This window comes from Chanodichthys erythropterus, chromosome 20 (assembly GCF_024489055.1).
Source record: "Chanodichthys erythropterus isolate Z2021 chromosome 20, ASM2448905v1, whole genome shotgun sequence".
NCBI lineage: Eukaryota > Metazoa > Chordata > Actinopteri > Cypriniformes > Xenocyprididae > Chanodichthys > Chanodichthys erythropterus.
This window is the reverse complement of record NC_090240.1, coordinates 20,696,393-20,717,913: the sequence shown is the minus strand read 5'-3', so window position 1 is coordinate 20,717,913 and position 21,521 is coordinate 20,696,393. Positions and strand designations below refer to the sequence as shown.

The 21,521-nt window shown below is 37.6% G+C and overlaps 1 protein-coding gene across 12 annotated transcripts in view; it reads right to left on the bottom strand.

Moving 5' to 3' along the window:
• casz1 (castor zinc finger 1) overlaps positions 1-21,521 on the bottom strand; it is a 266,705-nt gene that overhangs the window by 76,244 nt on the left and 168,940 nt on the right. For 10 of the 12 annotated variants that reach the window (XM_067372059.1, XM_067372060.1, XM_067372062.1 and 7 more), the window contains one exon: positions 6,213-6,372. The exons of 1 other annotated variant lie outside the window; for it this stretch is intronic. In XM_067372059.1, coding sequence (XP_067228160.1) covers positions 6,213-6,351 — 139 coding nt within the window. In that variant the 5' untranslated portion in view covers positions 6,352-6,372. Of the gene's footprint in view, positions 1-3,990; positions 4,383-6,212; positions 6,373-21,521 lie in introns of those variants that run through there. One more of the 12 variants, XM_067372067.1, reaches the window with a different exon arrangement.

Genomic DNA, 21,521 nt, shown 5'->3' with positions numbered 1-21,521 from the left:
CGGAAAAGCAATGCTCTAATCTTATCGTCCGCACCACCCCATGTGACCTCTCTGTTTGGGTCTGAGATAAGGAGCTAAAGACTGCTAGCGCACAGACAAACCATCCATCAGCTCGGGCCAATCGGTCCCTTAACTGCAATCCAGCCGATGTTCTCCGCTCCTGCCAGACTAAAGGAACTCGTCAGAGTGGCTGAAGCCTGTAGCGTGCACTCAGCCGTCAAGAGCGGGTCGCGGTAGCCCCTCTAACAACCCTGCCTGAAACCTGCCTACAGGGTTGTTCACACCTTAAAGACCCCTGCCACATTTAAAAGGATTAGTCGCCACATTTTGTACCGGCTTAATCTTCCTTTCAGACGGCATAATAAGGGAGCGCCGATAAGCGGAGCATGCAAATTTCATTCGAGGCCATTGGAGCTCAAGCTTTCAGACAAACAGACTAAAGTCTTCCACACTGTGCTAATTGCTTCTTCATATTCTTCTTTTCCCCTCTTATATGCCGTATCAGCTGCCGCAGATTATTTGTCTCCCCCACTTTGCATGAAATTAGAATTTCATGTGGAAGATCATAAACGTGAAATGAAGCCATTCTGCGAGACCCAGCACATAGAGGAAGAAGACCATCTTTCCACAACTTTTGTAACCAGATGTGCCAAAACACGAAAACTCTGCACAGAGGGGGAGAAAACGGATCATGAAATTCTCAATCGTGTGGCACATTTGTTGCAAAAGGTGAGGTAGATGGCAGGAGATACTGTAGCAGCACTATGAGAGGCTTTTTTGCGAGATGCAAAACTTAAACCACAAGACCTGTGAAGCACCAGTACCTTTAAAGTAATACCTTTTTTTCCCTTTCTTTGTACAGTTCACTTTTGTTTTACTGAAAATGACACCACAACTCACCTGAAATCTATGTTTATAACTGTATTTGCTTACAGTCAGGGAAATTACATTCTGGGAAATTATATCATTACTCAAATAATATTCCAGCTCATTCACAAAGACATAATACTGTGATATATTTGTTTACATTAATATGAAAAAATATATATAGCATTTTCCTATTTAAATAACTATAATTTACTAATAATTTATATTTAATATATATATATATATATATATATATATATATATATAATATATGTACAACAAAAACAGCGTATTTGTACAAATAATAATAATTTAAAAATTTTTCATTAATCTATTATTCCACAATTTTTCTAGCACAGTATCAATTAGAACATTACTGTGTATAAGTGACAGAAAGGTTTTGAAGTTTTAATTAGGGTCTGGTGTCTGCATGAATGCACAGGAGGAGAGGAGAGGGGAAGGGAAGAGAGAACTCATAAGCATTACGTTCACATGCCTGGAGATTGATCCGTTCCTGTATTAGCCTCCGTTATCGTTTGCCCGACTGTGAGCTGGGGGACTGTTGGGGTATTAGGATGACAAAGTTCATAGAGTTTGAAGGTGGGGGGCCGGGGACTGAACGGGAAACTCAAGCTAGACTCAGTCGCCCTCTCTCTGTCTTTGATAGCCTTTCTTTTGTTTACAAGACAAACATGTATGAAATGAAACAAAAAAATGCAAGTACATCTACTATAGTAGTTAAATCTTAATTGTACTATTTATCATAAATTATATTTATATAACAAACTATAGTATTTATTTAAATTTTTGGTCATTAACTTGATATAAACTGCATTTTGTGTAACAAATACTGTTTGATATATATAAATCTAAAATTTAAATAAATACAGCTACATGTAAATAATTACATAAATGACATTTTATGTCATATTTTAATATAAAAAGGACTAATGATAAAAAGTCTACAAATTATATTAAAAAAAAAAAGACTTATGCTGTACAAAACACATTTCAGAAGTCCTTCTAAAAAGAGCACACCTTTCTTCTATGTGATCTGTGCATGTCATCAATTATAGATTAGAATTTAAAGAACATGCATGAGTTGACATGGCAACACTGATCACCCCTTCACTAAAGAGCGCTCTTGCCTCTCTCAGCGGTCGGGTGTGTCGGGGGTCCCTCAGGAAAAATAAGCATAAAAGGGGTTAAATGTGATGCCTAGCATCCTCTCCCCCTTTAATGTCCCCCTTCCAAATGTACTTCAAAACTCTGTTAATCTGCGGCACACAACATTCCCATTAGCATAGCCCAGCCCCCTCATAAAAATTCCAGCTAGTTTAATTAAAAAATGTAAATTTACTGTCATCCGAAGAGCTGCAGAATTAGGACAGCAACAGCCTTTTTTATTGCTTAAGACATCAAATTGATTCGGTTGTTGCTAAATTGTGATAAAGGTTATTGAGGGCTGCAGACCTTGGGTTGATTTTTCCTCCTCATTTGATCCTATTTTGCAGATGAGTGGTAAAGGTGCTCAAAGTGGACAGAGGCTAAAACTGTTTTCGCTCGCAGAGGAGAAAAAAAAAAGCTTGTGGAGTAATAAAATAACTCCAGTCATCTGAAGAGAGGGCACACAGGAAAATGACAATGATTTTAAAATCTCGGGTGTGTTTCATTTAGAATAAGAATAAAACAGAAAGCAAAATGTGATTCTGTTTCTGAAAAGTGAAAAGTTTATGATAAATATGACATCATAAATCTGAAATCACTTCTGAAAGTTGAAGAGGAGCTCTTTACAAACATAATTTAATTCATCTTTCACCATTTATCGTTTAGAACAAACACTGTTCATTAGTGTCAAAAAAAAAAAATCTTTCTTGCCTGAGGGCACCAAGACATGAAGATATCATATCAAAACCACACTAAAATTATCGATTGAATTTTTCAGCTATGACAAAACCTACTTTTTAAAATACACTTATGTATTTATTTTCCAAGCTAAAAAACAAACAGAGCGTGGTTATTGACTAGCTAAATATCCTGTCCTATCTCAAAACTAAAAACAAAACAATGTCTTTTTTTTTTTTTTTTTTTTTTATTAAATGATAAAATATCTTTTTTTAAAATAAACATATGGCATATACACACCACAATATCTAATCAAATAGTCAAGTCTAAAATTTTACCTAAACAGCATGAAGTAAAAAAGACACACCAAAAGCCAAACAAACAAGTGTGTGAATAAACTATAATTCCGGCCTAAATTAAAAGTATTAAAAAAATTTAATTTCCAGGAACACTATTTGAGACTAGAAATTCAACAAACTCAAACCACAAGACACAAACTAACTATGCTAGAACAACAGAATTTTTAATATTAATTTTATAACAATACCTAAAGCTCCCAAAGCCAGATTATTTGGTGAGGAAATTAGGAAACAGGATGGGACAGTATGACTGATATCAATTTCATAATATCCCTAAATGGAGGAACGAGGAAAAAAGGAGAGGGATATCATTTGTTCTGTGTGCCCTTACATGTGTCAAAACAACGTTACTACAGCATTTTGTTTATTCAGTCCCCTTGGCAACAAACCCCTAGGCCACACCAGTCACTTCACTGATATTTTTACATGCCTATGTACGTTTATGCCACATCGGTGCGTTCATAATATAATATCGGCATCAACAAAAAAAAAAAATCCCCTGCACTCAGACAAACAGGACGGCTTTAATAAACACAGATATATGAGTTTCAAACATCGCTGAACGCCTGTAGGTAAGAGTGATATGCTGTGTCTAAATAACAGAGCAAATAAACTCGACCACTTCCAGGTTTAAAATGAAAGTAGTCTACTTAAATTCTTCCCCTCCTGAGAGGCATGAGTAAAGTGAGAAAAGAAAACACAGGACTCAGGGACAGAGTGATCGTATTAAACACTGCCATCTTCTCGGGGCTTGTCACACAGTTATAAATAAAGGTACAGTAAACTCACAGCGACAGTCCACGGCATTTAAAACAAGATAAACTTCCCTGTTCAGGGCATATTTTACATTAAAACACTCACCTATGGACTCTCTCTCACACACACACATACAGAGAGGTTAGAGAAGAGGGTCACTTACCATATTCAGGGTAGTCGAAGTTAAATCCTGTCAAGCATGTAACTTTCATAATATTACTGAACTCTGTTTGAAAATCATCAGATGTAAGCTGGTCTGTGAGAAAAGCAAAACTAAAAGAAGTTGACAATAAACGCCTTTTTTGCTCTCAATCATGTACTAAACTCCTTGACATGTAATCTGTCAATAGTTTGTAGCAGAGATAATGCCGGCTGCCACGAGTGAGGTTGATTGGCAGCTTGGCTTGGCCCCTCCCTCCTGTGGTTTGACGGGGGGTAGGTGAGAGAATACAGAGCCGGCCCCTTCCTCGCCTGCTCCTCCTGCCTATCTCTCTTTCTCTCTCTCTCTTTCGGTCTACGGTTCTGCTCCTGTACACACGCACACACACCAAGCAGTTGCCGATGTCTGAATAGGCAGATAGGAAATTACAGCAGTGGAGGAACCTGAGCACACTTTTTTCCTCCCCTTAGTGGGCTGGCCTTCCCATCTTTGGGCTCTTCTAGCCTTTCAAGTCTCTCGGGGAGGAGCCTTCCACGATTCCATGAAAATGAGGAGGGAGGGAAAACTCAAAGGCTCAGAGAAAATATCAAGCTCATTAGATATATTAGTCGGACATTTTTGCATGCGATTCTCATGATAACAGCACGCCCGTTTTAAAATGAACAAAGTGTTCTGTTTTTTTTTGTTGTTGTTAATCTCACATTGTGGGAAAGACCCTCGCTGATCTACTGAACATTTGACTATCGCAGTTCATTTTATGAGTGTTATTTACTGAAAACAGGAAGTTTGTGGAATATTGCAAAAAAAAAAAAAAAAAGCATACCAGTGAAATTCATGTAATACGAGGGCGGTTACATAAAAGAAAAAAGGACAGTATAAGTTACATTTTATTGCATATTTTAAAGTTATCTCATAAAAAAAAAAAAAAAACAGACATCAGTATTGAACAGTGCTCACATGGTGAAGTAACCTTATCCTCGGAACAGTTGGTAGTATATTACGAGGAAGGGAAAAAACCTACATGTCCCATCCCCCGTTCCCTTTTTCTCCCTCCCTTTTTCCCTCCTTCTCTTCTTCATTCATCTTTGCCTGCTCTCTATGTGCTTGTCCCCCTGATAAGGTATCAGTTTTCATTGTAATTTCAGGTGAAATGATAAACGGCAGCCGTTACCAGGTGACAATGAATACTTTATAAGACAAAGCCCTTATTTGCCTGGCAGTTTCTTCCGCTGTGGCATGCAAAAGCGCACCCGGACAGCATTTTTTCAGCATATTTTCTATCTAAACACAGTCGACTTTGGAAATATTTCCATTTGCAACTTGAACCGCAAATGATATGAGTAAACACCAGGCAGGAAGCGCCAAGTTTTGGCCAAAACAAAATGAGCTTAATTTCTTGAAAGCACTCACAAATAGGACCAATGAAAAGGGGAAATGCATATTCTGAGTACTGTCTCATAACTGTGAGAAATGAGTCAATCCCAAGTTCCTGTTTGCTAACTGCTACATCTCATTTGTGAGCATAAAACAGGTTTTGGTTGATTTAGTGATTATACGGATGAGTCATAAAACAACAATGGCAAAATGTTCCCACCTTAAACTCATTAATCCAGAAGGGAAGAGCTAGTCAGTCATCAAGTATCTTCAAGACATTCCAGAGAAAACCCTAAACATCAAAATATCAGCAGATGCACCACGCCTGTCGGCCTCTGCCAACTTCACAAAAGTTTTGCAACAAAACAGCATAAAGCCACCTTTATGCACGGGACATTTTTGAATTAGTACAGCAACACGTGTCGAGCGCTTTCAAAGCGCTGACTGACACCGTAACAAGACGCACAACGAGACGCGCACCGATCGAGTGGAACGCTTTGTACGGTAGGCAACGGCCAGTGGTCGCAGATCATTTTTCTTTTCGCTGCCATTTCTGTTTCTCGGAGAGGAGCTGAATGGCGTTTGATGTGGCCCATTATGATGGTATGCTCAGGGCATGGGGGTGAACAGGGAGGGGGGACTGTGACATGGCAGGGCTGCATCCGTCAAAGGGATGCAGGAGCCAGACGTTTAGCTGCCCCTGACCGCGCACTCCAGGAGGGACTGGTCTGATGGCCGCCCGCTCCGAGCACCTCGCTCCGCCGGGACAAAAGCCAGCGCCCAGTTGAAAGATGTGAATTGAGGGGCTTTTGTGCCTAGGGCCCGGGGCCATGCGGAGTGAGAAAACTGACCTTTGCTGGGAGTTAGATTGTGTTTGAACCCTCTCGCTGTCTCAGCCAGTGGGACGGCACAGACCAAGTGGACAACTGTGAGGTGGAGGGCGTCACAAAATAGAGGGAGCATCATCACCACTGCCATCATCATCATCATCTCTCTGGCCTGAAAAAGAAGCTTTCCCACAGAGGTTTAAAATAGAGCTTTTTTCCCCTCTCAAATCTCAATTGTGAAATTGACAGGAAATTGAATATGACAAATCTGGAGTCTGCTGCAGTGGCTTGAAAAGAAGGCCTGAGAAAGCATTTGCCCTTGTATTGTTCTAGTGAAGCCTGTGATGTTGGATATTATTCCCCCTCACGTCTATTTGGATAGCATTATATATTTATTTTTCTGGGGGTGAATGTCTTGCATACCAAAATGGGAGTGTATCTCCAAAAGGAGCGGTCAGAAGTTACTTATCATAAACTAATTGGCCGACTTGTGGCAGTGATCTTTATAATGAAAATATCTTCATTAAATTAGCCTTTCGTCGTTTTGCAAACAAATGAAAATGTGCCTGGAAATAAAGGTTAAACATGTTCCTGTGATCTAAGGAGCAAAAAAAAAAAAAAAAAAAAAAAAGGTGCACATCTATCTGGTGGTAGGCTGAAATGTCCAGTTCACTTAAAAAACATTACTTAAAAGTACAAACATTTGTCTTGACGCAGCTTTCATCCCCTGCCTCTCATCATTACATTTCAGTATCTCTCCCGGATGCAGACAGTCATAATGTAATCTTCCTAATTTCGGTCTCTCGCAATCTGGTTTTAAAAGGGAATGAGAGAAAGGGCCACATTTCTGAAGGCCCTGACCATAATCATTTTAGACAGATAGCTTCTCCCATCGCAGATGAGCAAATATTTGTAAACTAGCTATCTAATGGAAAATTATAGTGAAATTAGAGCGAAATTCATGACAGAGAAATCTGATTACCTCTAATTTTATTATGCCATCTTAGCCCACACAGCATATTTTTGTAGAGTTTTTTTCCATAAATACCTATGCCAGGGGTCCCGGTAATCAAATAAAATTGAAATTCATCTCCCCATTAAATTCAATTAGATGCAATTTCAAAAGCCTATCAAAGATTTTAATTACTAAATTATAAAAGTCTCTAAAGCCAAATTGGGGAAGAAAAAAGTACATCCCTGCATTGGAGGGGGCAGGAACATAAATATAAATAAATAAATGCGACTCGAAATAAAACCAGCAGAGGAAATTGTCGATCCAAAAAAGATACCCGACGGAAAATAAAATTAACTGAGCAGAGGCCTTATTCAGCGGCTCTGGGTGGAAGAGTGACGTGCAGCCAGGACGGAGGACTCCTGGACCAGAGGAAATGAACTTAGCTGAGGTACGCTCTGCTTCTAAACGTCTGCCCTCCGAGTTATTACGCCATAATTGACTAATTGACACCTTAATTTCATTTATGGGCTCCTGCATTGAAGAGTCAACCTCTGGGTATGGAGGTGGTCCAGGAAGAGAGCAGCGAGCCAGTATCCTGTGTGCAGGTGGATCCGAGCCCTGTTCTCCCCCCTAGACGCCATGATCACGAGTACGATAATTAAATGGCAAAGAGAAACATATTGACTGAGCAAATGCTTGCAGAATACGCTAAAATCCTCCGTACCTGCTAACGATGACAGCTGTGGGGGTTCAGTCGTGCGTGCGCAACCAATATCCTTGCAACTTGCCTCATTGGGCATCAATTTGTTTCCCTGCGATAATTCTTTTTGCAGGAATATGTGATAAAGGCTGTTTTTCTAGGTGATGTGAAATGCGCCTTTTAAATTATGTTTACCCGCTGAAAGCTCGGTATATCATAACACAAATTTATAAACAGTAAATTTGCGTCAAACTTACGGATGAATGGGTTTCAGCACGGCGTGCCATAATGCGAAAGGGCTTACTCTTTTAAAGTGACATCAAACGCTGCTGCTACCTTTCCACAAAAGTGCTCACAATGGGACAGTAGAGGGGTCTCGGGTCACCTACTAGGCCCGTTTCCCAGCCACCCCCTACTCCACGCCAATGGGCGGCTAAAACAACAGCACAGCAGCCTGGGAGGACTACAAAGCTCTGTATGAAAGGACACCTGCTGTCTTTATTCACTTAACGCTCTTTAACTGCTCCCTGTGTTTGTTTAAAAGCCATATCCTAAAAAGACAACCTTCAGGCACTGGATTGGGCAATGATGAATTAGATAAATATTGGCATTAATTGTTGCTAGACAAACATCTTGCCGTCTGAGAGAGAGAGAGAGAGAGAGCGCGGGTGTGGGGGAGTGCGGCTTCTGGAAGACTCTGCCCGATGTCGAGCTGGGATCCGATAGAAGAGGCTCGGTAAATATTACTAAACTGAAACTTTAATCTGCTTTTTTTCCACACTCAAGCTGGCTGGGTATTAAAGCTAATCTTTTTTGTGTGTCATATGGTGGGAGATATGGATGGAGCTAATTTTTAGAGACAAATCTGATATTTGTCAACTGGTTGAAAAAACCTGGGGATTTTCCACTAATCCTCCCACGGATGTGAAGGCGCGTTAACAGCAAAATGCAGATGGTATGGAGCTCCCAGCACCCAGTCCAGACCTGAGTTAGTCCCGGAACGACTAACTGCAACCTGTGCTAATACCCTGAGCGCCACTCTCAGCTAGTTAGAAAAGCATCTAGCGTGTTTCTACGCTGCACATTTCTTGCTGTTTATTCTCTATTATTCCCCCGTTGTTTGCCTGGATACTTCCTCTGTAATTATTAAAAATTCAACACTAACCTAACTTTACAACTCTTTCTTTTTCTAATATGGAGACAAGGAAAATTTTAATTTAAAATGTAGCATAAATCTTTAAGGACGCCAACTACAAACCCACTGGGTAATTTTCTTGTTTACCTTTCCAAATGAAGCTCTTTCCTTTTCTCTGCATACTTTACAGAAAAAAGAAAGTTGTTTCAGAGGCAGACCAAAATTTTGATTAAAGACTACAAAGCAATAAACTGTTCTCAAGAAGATGAGAAACATATTCAGAACTCATACAAGGAAAAAAAATCTGACCAAAAATATATTTCAACTCATCAAAAAAAGTTATACAAGATTCAGCTCATTTTTAAGTCAGTTTAATGTAATTTAAGTTTAAATGACTTTCAAGATTTCAAGAGAAAACACTCAAGTTGATTGTACTTAAAAATTTAAGGCAACTTTTTTTTTTTTTTTTTACACAGTGTATATGTTACATATGACATAAATGGCAAATATATATATTTATGCAACTATATTTTAAAATCTATATGTAACTATTTTTGATTTTATAATTTGTAGTTACTAATATATATATATATATATATATATATATATATATATATATATATATATATATATATATATATATATATATATATATATACATATATATTTGCTGTAATGGTATACAGTGTGGCTATGTATTTGTGCTCCAAACAGAAGAGGTTAAAATGCAGTCCACTAAAAAGGCAGTTCAGTATCGACATCATTGAAGCACTAGAAAGAACAATCTACAAATAGACGTGTTCAGGAGGAAATGAGCCTTTAATTCTTTATTTAAGGAACAGTGCCAACATGGCAGTTCACATAAAGAAAAGGCTTTTTAAGAAGTTAAACACTACCCTCCCTCAGATGAGAGGCCCCTTATGAGCAACTGAGTGAAAAAAGAAGAACAAAGATGATCATCATCAGCTGGACAGACAAATCAGAACTCAGCAAAGGTAGAAAACAAGAAGCCTGTCACTCCACCAGGCAGACTATACCACTAGACTATACTACTTTTCACCACTGACACAATGTTAATATTTTTTTAAGTTGACCAAACACAAGCAACCCAAGCCTTTCACTTTGACCACAAACATGCATTAACAATCTCTAACCTTCAATATTTGAAAAAAACTGCATGGACAGGCGCAAATGTTCTGCTAAACTTATTCATCTTCTTCCATACACTTTGTCAGCATATTAGTGTTTTTATTCAACAGTTTTATATCATTGTATGGCATAGGTTAGCTTGTAATAGAATTACTTATTTGCTGCTTTAAAGAAACTCAACAAGTTGGATAAATCTAAATTTGAAAATAAAAGCATGGTAGAGTTGATTTATGTAACACAAATGCTTGCTGAAAGTAGCAAGCACAGCTGACATCTATTGATCAGTACTACTGTGAGCTAAGGAGCAGAAAAAAGTTTATATTATAGGCACAGTGAAATTCAGCATTTTTTTAACCTTCAGAGATGCTTTGCATTTGTCTGTAAAATAAATAAATATATAAATGCCGACAAGAGGGGGGGAAAAAAAATCGCTAAAGCTCTTTTGGTGTAATTGGCTGAACAGCAAGGGCAGCAGAAAATTTACAGGCAGACGACAGTGTGAAGGGGACTCGGTCACTGCGTGAAAGCAAGCCCTCAGCACTGGCTGCTTTGCTCTAGCCTGGACTTTAGCCACTGGCTTGGCACTGACATCATCCAACGCTGGTTCACCTATACTAGACGGAAATCAATATAGACTACAGTCTGAATGGGTTTTAAAAGTACAGTTCACCCCCCAAAAGTAAAAAAAGTTCTAAACACACATTACTTTCTTTATCCATGGAACAGACAGAAAACAATTTTTTGAAGAAAATCTAGGCTGCTCTTCTCAATAAAATTAAAGTGAATACATAAATAGCAAAACAAACAGCACCAAAAGAATATATATAAATATATTCCAAGTCTTCTGAAACCATCTAATATGCACTACCATATGTGTGTGTATATATATATATATATATATATATATATATATATATATATATATATATATATATATATATATTATATATATATTTCTTTTAAGAAATTAATGCTTTTATTCATCAAGGATGCATTATATTTAAAAAAAATAATGTACCAGAGTTTCCAAAAAATATTAAGCAGCACCACTGTTTTAAACATTGATAAAAATAAGAAATGTTTCTTGAGCGCAAAATCAGCATATTAGAATGGTTTCTAACAGATCATGTGATACTAAAGACCGGAGTAATGATGAATGCTTTGAACATTGTAATAAACTGTAATAATATTTCAAAATATTGCTGTTTCTATTGTATTTTTGAATAAATAAATGCAGCCTTGGTGAGCATAGAGAAATTTAAAAAAAAAAATGTAAATATTCAAAACTTAAAACTTTTTTTTTCTTTCTTTTTTTTTTTACATTGCATGAAAAAAAAGTGATCAGCACTTTATTAAAAACAACTTTATATATATAACAACTCAAACTGGTTTGGAAGCATATGAGGGTGAGTAAATAATGACAGAATTTTCTTTTTGGTGTAAACTATCCCTAAAAGGACAAACAGTAACATGAAGGCAAAAATCCTGAACAGAAACCAACCAAATCCAGTCAAACTCTACTGGAGGTCAATAGTGGAAGTAAAGCTTTCATGGGCGGCCCAAAATTGGCCTAACTTGTGACAGTGGTGCCTCTTTCAACACCAGCCTTCTTGAGAGGATAGAGAGGATAACACTTAAAACCTTGCGGCTTTATCTCACCCGCTGATTTTCCATAAAATGCCAGGCCAGGGAACCAGGCCATGTGACCGCCATGTAGGTCAGGCAAACGGGGGTAGAGCGGTGGGTGGCGGTGGGTTTGCAGAGGGAGGGAGTTTTCGATAGAACTGTTGAAAATAGCATGCGGTAAACAGATTAGATCAATAAGGATTGTTGCTATATCTGTCTTTGAATACTACCCAGAGAGAGGATAACAGCGAAAAAGAGAGATGGGGGGAGAAGAGAAAAAAAAAAAGACAGGAAGAGAGATGAACAGACCGTTTTGTTTAAACAAAGTTATAAGGTCATAAAATATTTGGGTGGAGCTAATCAAACAGTCCTCTGCATGTGGAATACGCCTGAATTTACCAAGTGTGAGAAATATGCGTATACGTATACTCGCCTAGCATGCTGTTAGTTTTGACCCGAGAGAACCTGAGACACAAGTGAAGAGTTTAAGCCCGCAATAGCTGACAGCTGGTTTGGGCAAAGCCAGGAAATATGACACTGTGTGTCAGTTGCTGAAAAAAAATGTTGAAAATGGCAGCTCTCAGCTAAAACTGCAAATCTGAGGATGGGTTAGGAACGTACAACACTAGTACGTTTGACAACACGGTTAAAATATATACGAAAACCGGAGTGGTGCCGACTGCTTTGCGCAATTTATCAGACGATAATTGATATTAATGTAGAAGAGGCCTGTCAGCCAGCATAGGCTGGAGTAATGAATAGGTTCCTCTAATGTACTCACTCCCAGACCCTTCAAAACTTCTCAATGTTTCTTTTTTCTTTTTGTCCCACAGCTTGTTCCTCTTTAAAAACCAGCACAAATGTGAGGGTTTGTGTGCAATTTGACAGACCAACCCACAGGGAACACAATGAATAGTATGAGCAGTATGTTTTGGTTTGCTTGCTTACAGCAAAGGAAGCAGATCTATTGAATGGGCGATTGACACCCAGACTGGATTTTTCACTGTCAGAGTATAAAAATAACACTCATCGACTGGTTGACCTTGCTTGGTGAAATGGCAATATATTGAACATTTGTGTGAAACTACTGTACGACGTTCATTAAACGGACATAAGCGACGGTGGACCCAGGAGTGAGATGAGTCACAGCGGGATGTTTTTGTCTTATTAATTGACCTTGACCAATCGTTCACCCAAAACCTCCATTTTGTTTTGGAGTTTATGTTGCATGTAACTAACGTGAAATGGCCCCCGCAACCTAAAATTGAGATATCGGCAACGCTGTTCATCATCTGAGCATTTTTTCTATAAATATGAGCATTCTGTGTGTTTGAACGTCAAACCCGAAGCAATCAAATCAAGACACTGTATCCCTGTTTGCAATAATTATTGATCATAAGTCTGCTCTGGCTGCTCATAAGAGTCCCTTTCAATTGATTTTTTTTCTCTCCTGCCTGAAAAAAATATATAATAGAGTTGGTATGAATTAAAGGCTGTTTTGCTTCAATTCATCTAAGCAACCAGACAATAATTTCATGTTACCAGGGAAACGTGATAACACAGACTCCTTGTTGCTAAACAATCAATTAATTTTATGCTTTGTACCGCTGTTTACTCTCCCATTAAAACCTGAAAAGTCAGTTTAGCTTTTTGCAGCGCTCCAGTTTTCAGGGTTTTGTTGAATAAATCCTGAAATACAAAAGAGAGTGAGAGAGAAGCCAGGTGGCTGTGAGTAGAGCTGCTCCACACACAGACGTGGCCTTTTGTTGGGATGCTGAAATTCAACAAACCATGCCCCATCACAAATAGAAGCTGTGTTTTTGTTGAAAGGATGTTTTTATGTCAGTATTCTTTTAATGAGGGAGCATGACAAAGCATTGACTTTTATCCATTTTAATCAAAAGCATTAGCCTGCCATTATAGTGAACAGATACCGTTCCTCGTCATATGCATTCGTTTTACGAGTGTGACATGTTTTGTTCAGGGATGTTTACAGTCTTTATAGCTTTATCATACTGTAAATATAAATTATATATAATGAGTTTTCTGGGATCAAATATAAAAAAATATATATGTGAGATTTGATTAAAAAGATCTGTAATCTGATTTAAAGTGCCCCTATTACGGATTTTTGAAAATTACCTTTCATGTAGTGTAACATAACTCTGAATGAAAACATCCTGCAAAGTTTTAAATCTGTTATTATAAGTTATTGTCTCTCAAAAGTAAGAGTCGTTTCTGAGTCAATTACACGAGTCGTTTGTAAAACGAATCCCAAGCCGTTTCATTGTGACGTCAAAATGAAACATTAGCATAATGCCTACCCACTTATTGCACATGCAGACACCAGAGAAAACTTTGAGAAAACTCCTCAAACACCACCAATGCGTGAAGAATCAATGGTTAAAGTTCATATTTACAATGATACCACAGCAGTACAGCCCGAACCTTGTGCTGTGTTCCCATCTTTTTACTGACAACTGCTTATTCAACCTAAATGTGCTCAACGAGGGATTCTCAAGCCGGTTGTTATTGAAGGATGGGTCTGTACCCTGTTTACTTGGACCAGCTTCTTCCTCCTCCGAATTACAACCTATAAGTATGATTAATAATTGTTGCTGTTATGTTCTCTGTAGCATGCAAAATACGTATTTAGTTGTGTGTGTTGTGTACGCTCTGTGCAGCTTGTAGGTCTCCGGCTAACCAGCTAACAGCAATATGTGTTCGCCCGCAATTGTCTAGAAATGTGTGAAATATTTTTCTTTGTTATTACTTGGAGTTATGATACAGAATACATCAATACCTTGGTGTACAACTGCAGTGCTTTATCAATACGTTTCTGCGTTGGGCTAACGCATATATATCTTGACTGTTTGTGTGTTTACCACAGAGCTGTGGGCTAGGTTCGCTAAAATAAACATAAAACAACTCTTTATTTTTAGAACAGAGCGGATCACCATCATTATTATAATACAATGTAAGTGATTCAAGCACTGTTTTGTACTTCATGTTAACCAGCAGAAGTCATCTGACCAATCACTGCAGATTAGCTTCACACAAACGAGGGGTTTGGCAAAATGAATCATTGAGCAAATCGTTTGGGAGTCTTTGAGCAAATAAGTTAATGCATATTATAAGACAACGAAAGTGTTTTTTGACCTTGCTTTTAAACCTGTTGTTGGGGACTCCCAAAACAGAAATAGGAACCTTTCAAATGCCATAATAGGGGCACTTAAAAATAAAAAAGAAATCACCATTTACTCACACTCATGTCATTCAAAACCTGTATGTTTTAGCAGAATGTTCATGCTGTTTTTACCATAAAATATTATAAAATATGATTTCATATGTAATTAAAGTCATTGGTGACCAGGGGTTGTCATGGTCAATAATTACATAAAAGCACCATAGAGTGAGGAAAATACAAACATTTAAGTCATCTAACTTTTAATCATCTTATATATCCAAATATATCATGTCAATGATGCTAAACATCATTGGTTCCAATGTGATTCCCAAATGAGCACAATCTGTCAAAATTGATTATGTGTATATTCAAACTACACAAATGAGTATTGAGAACTATGGCAGAGGGGAAGATTTTCAGTGAATAACAAATTTCATTTCAGTCTATTTCTCTCAGAAAGACACCAGTATGACATAACATAAAATTTCATCACACATAAAGTAGATTTCACCAAGTACAACATGTTCCAAGATTGACATATGTTTTGATACTAGAACAACATTCCAATCATATAGTCAGATTTTATGTCAAGTTTAGTCTTACAACCAGGGTTAGGTGCTTCTACATCAGTGGCTATGTTTACATGCACAACTTTTGCTTCAATCAGAATTAATTCATTCCGATTGATGAAACCAAATGTAGTGTTTACATGAACGCTAAATAAAGTGATCGGGTTGATGTGCACGTTTATATGTCACAAGCTTTAAAACAGAATTGAGTTTTTGTAATGCACACACTGCACGAATATACAGAGATTCTATTGTTTTAAAGAGCAGACAATATTTATCTATTTCGGGTCCTGTTTAATGTTTGACGAACACATGAACCGTTGTACCGTGCTGCTTATATTTATCAATCAGTAAAAACACCCCTTCCCGCACCCAAAATAAAGAAATGTGGACTGATGGGATGTAGTTTTGCTCCACATCACAGACAATGAGTGGTCAGAGAATTTTAGAATAACACGACAGTCATTTATTTTTTTCAACAACAACTGCAACTTGTTCTGTGCGTCATATGTAATTACGACATTTCTATGTCATTGCACATGCACAGTCTTTTCCAGTTTTGGTTTTCAATCCAATCAAGTGTGCTCATCATATGCGTTCATTGCACAAATGTGACTTGTTTTGTGCAGGGATGTTTACAGTCTGTATAGCTTTATCATACTGTAAATATATGTGGCCTTTTGATCGGATGTAAAAGGAATAAATCACCCCTTCCAATCCGATCGAAACTGTATTCGGATCGAGCTCAATTGGATCGATTAAGGTGTTTATATTAAAGCTTTTCAGTCCAATTGAGCCATCAATCTGATTACTAACAGATTATTTGGTTGAATAAAATGTACAGCTAGATGTAAATGTAGCCAGTGTTATTCACATATCAATTCCCGATTTTAGGGATAACTTATGGGCAGGATTAGGTTTAGCAGTAGGGATATCATTAGGACAAAATTTGGAATGTTGTTCCTGGATCAATAAAATATGTTGACCAGGAACATATCTAACTCTGTAAAATCAGGATGTGATAAAGTATGACATCAGAGTACTTTGAAAATAACAAATGAGCCATTTGGAACACTTTTTTGACACATTTAGGGTGCTTTTTTTGTATTTTTTGGAGCTTGACAGGACTTGGTCACCATCCTCTTTCATTGTATGGAACGCAGCATTGTGAACTGTGTGAATGGAAGGAAAATGAAAAATGATGAGTAAATGATGAATTTTTTTTTATTTTTGACTCAAAAATCTTTCAAATATCCCTTGGGGTGTGACGCTAATGCGACGATGTACGTGTTTGAGTGCCTTGTTGAGACAATCTACAAGAGAATGAACTTAAACATCCCTCTAAATGCTGACAGGCAAATGTAAAGAGGGTAAAGGGATTAAACAATGTGGCCCAGCAATTGCAAAGTAAACAGAAGGCTAATCTTGCCTTTAAAGCCAGTATCTCCTGACCCCTAAGACTTCAAACTAGCACTAAGAGGAAAAACACTACAGGAGTCTTTTCAGGTGAGCGGGTGGCCGGGCTGTACACCCACACCAACACAAACACAAATTATCATATCAATAGACATCCACTGTCTCTTTTTCAACATAGGAAGCTCCTCATTATAATAACGCACCAATGATTAATATACACACCAATGAAATATATATATATATATATATATATATATATATATATATATATATATATATATATATATATATATATATATATATATATATATATATATATATATATATATATATATATACAGTCAAACCAAAATTTATTCAGACACCTTGAACATTTACAGTTTATTGACTATAATTGAAAAATGGTAATAAAATATGACAAGATCTCAGAGTTAAACTGTGTCAGAAAAAAATTCTCTTAATTATGTCAGATAACACTCAAGCAAAACATGGTCAGGTCAAAGTGTCCAAAATTTTATTCCAAATTTTTTTATCAATTTTACTGGTAGTCCACTGTATGAAGAATTTTTGGGTATAATATGTTTACTTTATTTTGCTATCCTCATTTACATAAATGAACTATAGTGTCCTGCACCCACTAGTAAAAATATATAAAAAATTATATCTAGTGACTGAATAATTTTTGGTTTGGCTATATATATATATATATATATATATATATATGTGCGTATATTTGTTAATTTAAAAAGGGAAATGGACATTAATCAACATTCAAATGAGTTAGCCAAAAGGCTATGTGTATATGCATTTATATAAAACCCTTTATTAATAAAAAGCCATCTCCATGATGTAATTGCAATATAATGCCCAACTATGCCCTACTATAATGTTAAATTGAATATTAAATTTCCTCCTCATATATCATTATCATCAAGAGAAGAGGGATCTTAAGGAAAAATGGTTTAATTGAGCCGAGTAGGCTTGAGTTTTAAAGACTGTATGGTTCAAAGTGTCAACTGTCGGGCATGTAAAAAGACATAACCCTTCAGAAGAGCATCAAAGTTTCTCAAAGCCTGCCAGTCCAGGGTATCTGTTTGATTGAAAATAATACGCAGTTCCATCTTTCAAAGATGTACTTTTCCTAAAGCATCGTTGATTGCCCTGTGTCCATTACTAGGAGAGATTATGATAATATTCCACATTGTGCTCTGTGTGATGCAGGGGAAATTCAATACTCAAAAGGTTAATGCAATCAATTAGGATGACAAAGGGGTAAAGTAAAACCCTCCTGCTCGCTGAGAAAGGAGCAGGGACGGAGAAGGAGAAAAAGGTATTGAAAGCTTGAATAGATCTGCCAGGAGAGAAGAGGCACTCCAAATATGTGAGAAAGAGGTGAAAACGAGTGTTGTCTATTCTATATGAGTTCTTCAAAGCGCCCGCTGTCCTTGTGTCACACAAATGCAGACACACACAAGACAGATAAAGATTAAAGAGGAGCTCTCACTAACACTCAATAGCTGCATCCTTTTCCTAACACATATCACAATATCCACAGTATTTTAAAAGAAGAACAAGTATTAACAAAAGAAGTTGGTTAGGTTATAAACGATAAAACAATAGATATATACTGGCAAAAAATGAAAGGTGAAGTATTTGCATGTGTGCACTTGACTTCACAGATCCACTAGAAATCACCTTGAGACCTGTTGGTTAAAAGTAATTACAAAAATGGCTATATACTACACTTCCCTAAGCTTTCTCTGGCTTTCAACTTTCATGTTTTGGGTTTAATATTTCAATTTCAACTGCACAGAGCAGTCACAGCTTGATTATTAACAATAATAAAACTGCGCTGAAATTAAAAAGACAATCCCTTCTCTTCAAGAGGGAGACAATGGCCTTTATTATTTAGATAGATGCTACACCGCTGCACAACACAAAGGATTCCCATCATTGCAGATAAATGGATAAAGTTAGATAGCAGTATTGAGCTGTACAACTATTGTGATAATCCATATTACCTTTTCAGTCTTCTGCACAGTCTATCAGGAAGAGACGGTGATAATTACATCTTTGCAACCGTCTGTTCTGATAAAAAAGGCACAGAGTGGCACTCCTCTATTGAGAGACGCTGCAATGCCTAATTTCCCACCCAGTGCAGAGAAATTACATAAAGGGAGACGGCTGTAATCCGCCACATCCGGGAAGAAGCAAACTTAAACCACACCTGTTTACGCCAGGCCCAAATGCAACAGATGAATTTCTGTACAATGATGCTCCCTGTCACTATATCTGTTTGCATTCGTTACGCTTTTCTGCAATAACCTGATTGACATAAGGATTTGTGAAGAGGCAAATTTCCAGGAATTTTTCCCAAGGAGATCCCTCTGTTCCAAATTCAAGCAAGCTGCAGCTATACGACATCGCAAACGTGCTCTCGGCATAAAGGCTGTTTCAAAAGATAAGTAACTTAAAGTGATAAGTTTACCCAAAAATGAAAATTCTGTCTAATCTATTAATTCAAAATATCTTCTGTTTTGTTCTATAGAAGATAGAAAGTCATTGGTTCCTTTAATTATGCTATATCTCATATTTACCAAAATCTAAAGCAGCATTGCATGTACAATTTGCAGAGACCCAGAATGCATTGCAAAACAAAAAGGCAGACAATGCGAGAGAAATGCTGATTATAAATATTATTCATCTTTACATGTAATGTAATATCAGTTTTATTTATCTTTACTTTTTTAAATAATTTTGTTAATTGGCCATGGGGGATGAATCAAGAAAATGTATTGGCGAATAATTATTAGATAATTATTGGATAATTAATTACAAATAATAAATTAAATGTATAAATTTATGTAATATATTTCTTATTTATGTAATAAGTTACTTGTGGTATTTAATCATAAAATCCTATTTTGCATTTGGCATGTGTTAACTTTGGACTGAGCTATCTAGGATGAGAGGTAACCAAGGCCTTTCATCGACATGCTAAGAAATTTCGCTTTTTATAAGCGCAACTGCTGTAATTTGACCTACATCACATTTCCCTGTCGCACCATTTTGGGGGCCAGTGGACGTACCACTGAGACAAAAAGCCCAATAGGCTTTGAAGTTTCAGGGCTTATGAAAGGCAAGCGACCACATTCTCAAAAGATGTGGTGGCCCGGAGGCCCCGGTTCAAAAGAAAAACAATTACTTTGAGCGCGAGGGGAACGCGATGCTCCTGTCTTGGCTTCCTGCGGCCTAAGTGGAGGCCGGGTGTTGGGGGGGGGGGTCGAGGGGGCGATTTGAGGAGGTGGCGGATTTGATGGATGGGCTAGAGGGAAAGTCTATTCACATGGAGATGTTACATCATAAATATTTACACAGGGCTGCCGTTTCCATGTAGCCTCTTCTTGTTTTGACACACTGGAAAAAAATTCAAAGGCCAAAAAAATCGAGGAGAAAATGAGAAAACGTGAAAAGGGGATGGCATACAAAAGAAGTGATGGCTTTTTTGTTATCGCAGTTTGGACTGATATACCAAAAGAAAACAAGTCAGTCTGAATAAGTAAGTTGCTAACTCAGCAGATACATGCTCTCTTGAGCCATATAAAAGAGAGTTTAATATATCAATGTCTGTAATTACTTAAATAAGAGAGAATAGTCTCCGCAATCTGTCTTTGCACTACATTTGACCCAAGTGATCTCTGAAAACAGCCCAGTTTGGCGGTCTAGCGAGAGGGAGCCTGCTTTTTGTTGTCTTAAAAACAGCTCATCCAATTCTTCACAGCAAGTGCAATTAAATGCCTTCCAACTCCCTGCAGAAGGCCTGAACCAACAAAAACAAATTTGGCAGTTTAATTTTCTTCCCACTGTTTGAGAGGGAATCCATTCTGGGAGGCTTCTGCGCTGCACCCGCCTGGTCTCTGGGAGCTTTTCGGGAAGGGAAAAGGCATGCAAGGCCCCATGTTGGAGCCAGTTTGGCTGATTAGCCGAATTAAATATATCAAAACCCAATTAAGCTAACTATACTCCAGCCATTCAGTTTGCAATGAGGAGAGAATTGGGTCATGATGCTGGGGCTGCCTGGCTTGGCACACTGTCATAGGTCTGAATGCAAAGAGGGACTACTAAAGCATCTGGCTTATTAGGCCGAGATGCAGAAAAACATTTCTTTAACTTGATAGCAGGCCTGGGTATGATGGTATATAGCATAGAAATTCATCAACCGATAGAGATTTTCTTTTACTGTTTAAATGTATGGCACAAAATGCTACAGGAGTTTCCAGTATAGACAGCTTCGTTGATTGATACGAGCGTGATTTTGTGTTGACATAACATGCTAACTGCTTAAAGGGTTAGTTCACCAAAAAATTAAAATTCTGTCATTTATTACTCACCCCCGTGTCGTTCCACATCCGTAAGTGTATCTTCTTTGTTCATCTTCGGAACACAAATTAAGGTCTTTTTGATGAAGTCTGAGAGATTTCTGTCCCTCCATAGAGATCCAATGCAACTACCACTTTCAAGGTCCAGAAAGGTAGGAATGACATTGTTAAAGTACTCCATGTGACTCAAATGGTTTAACCTAAACTTTATGAAGTG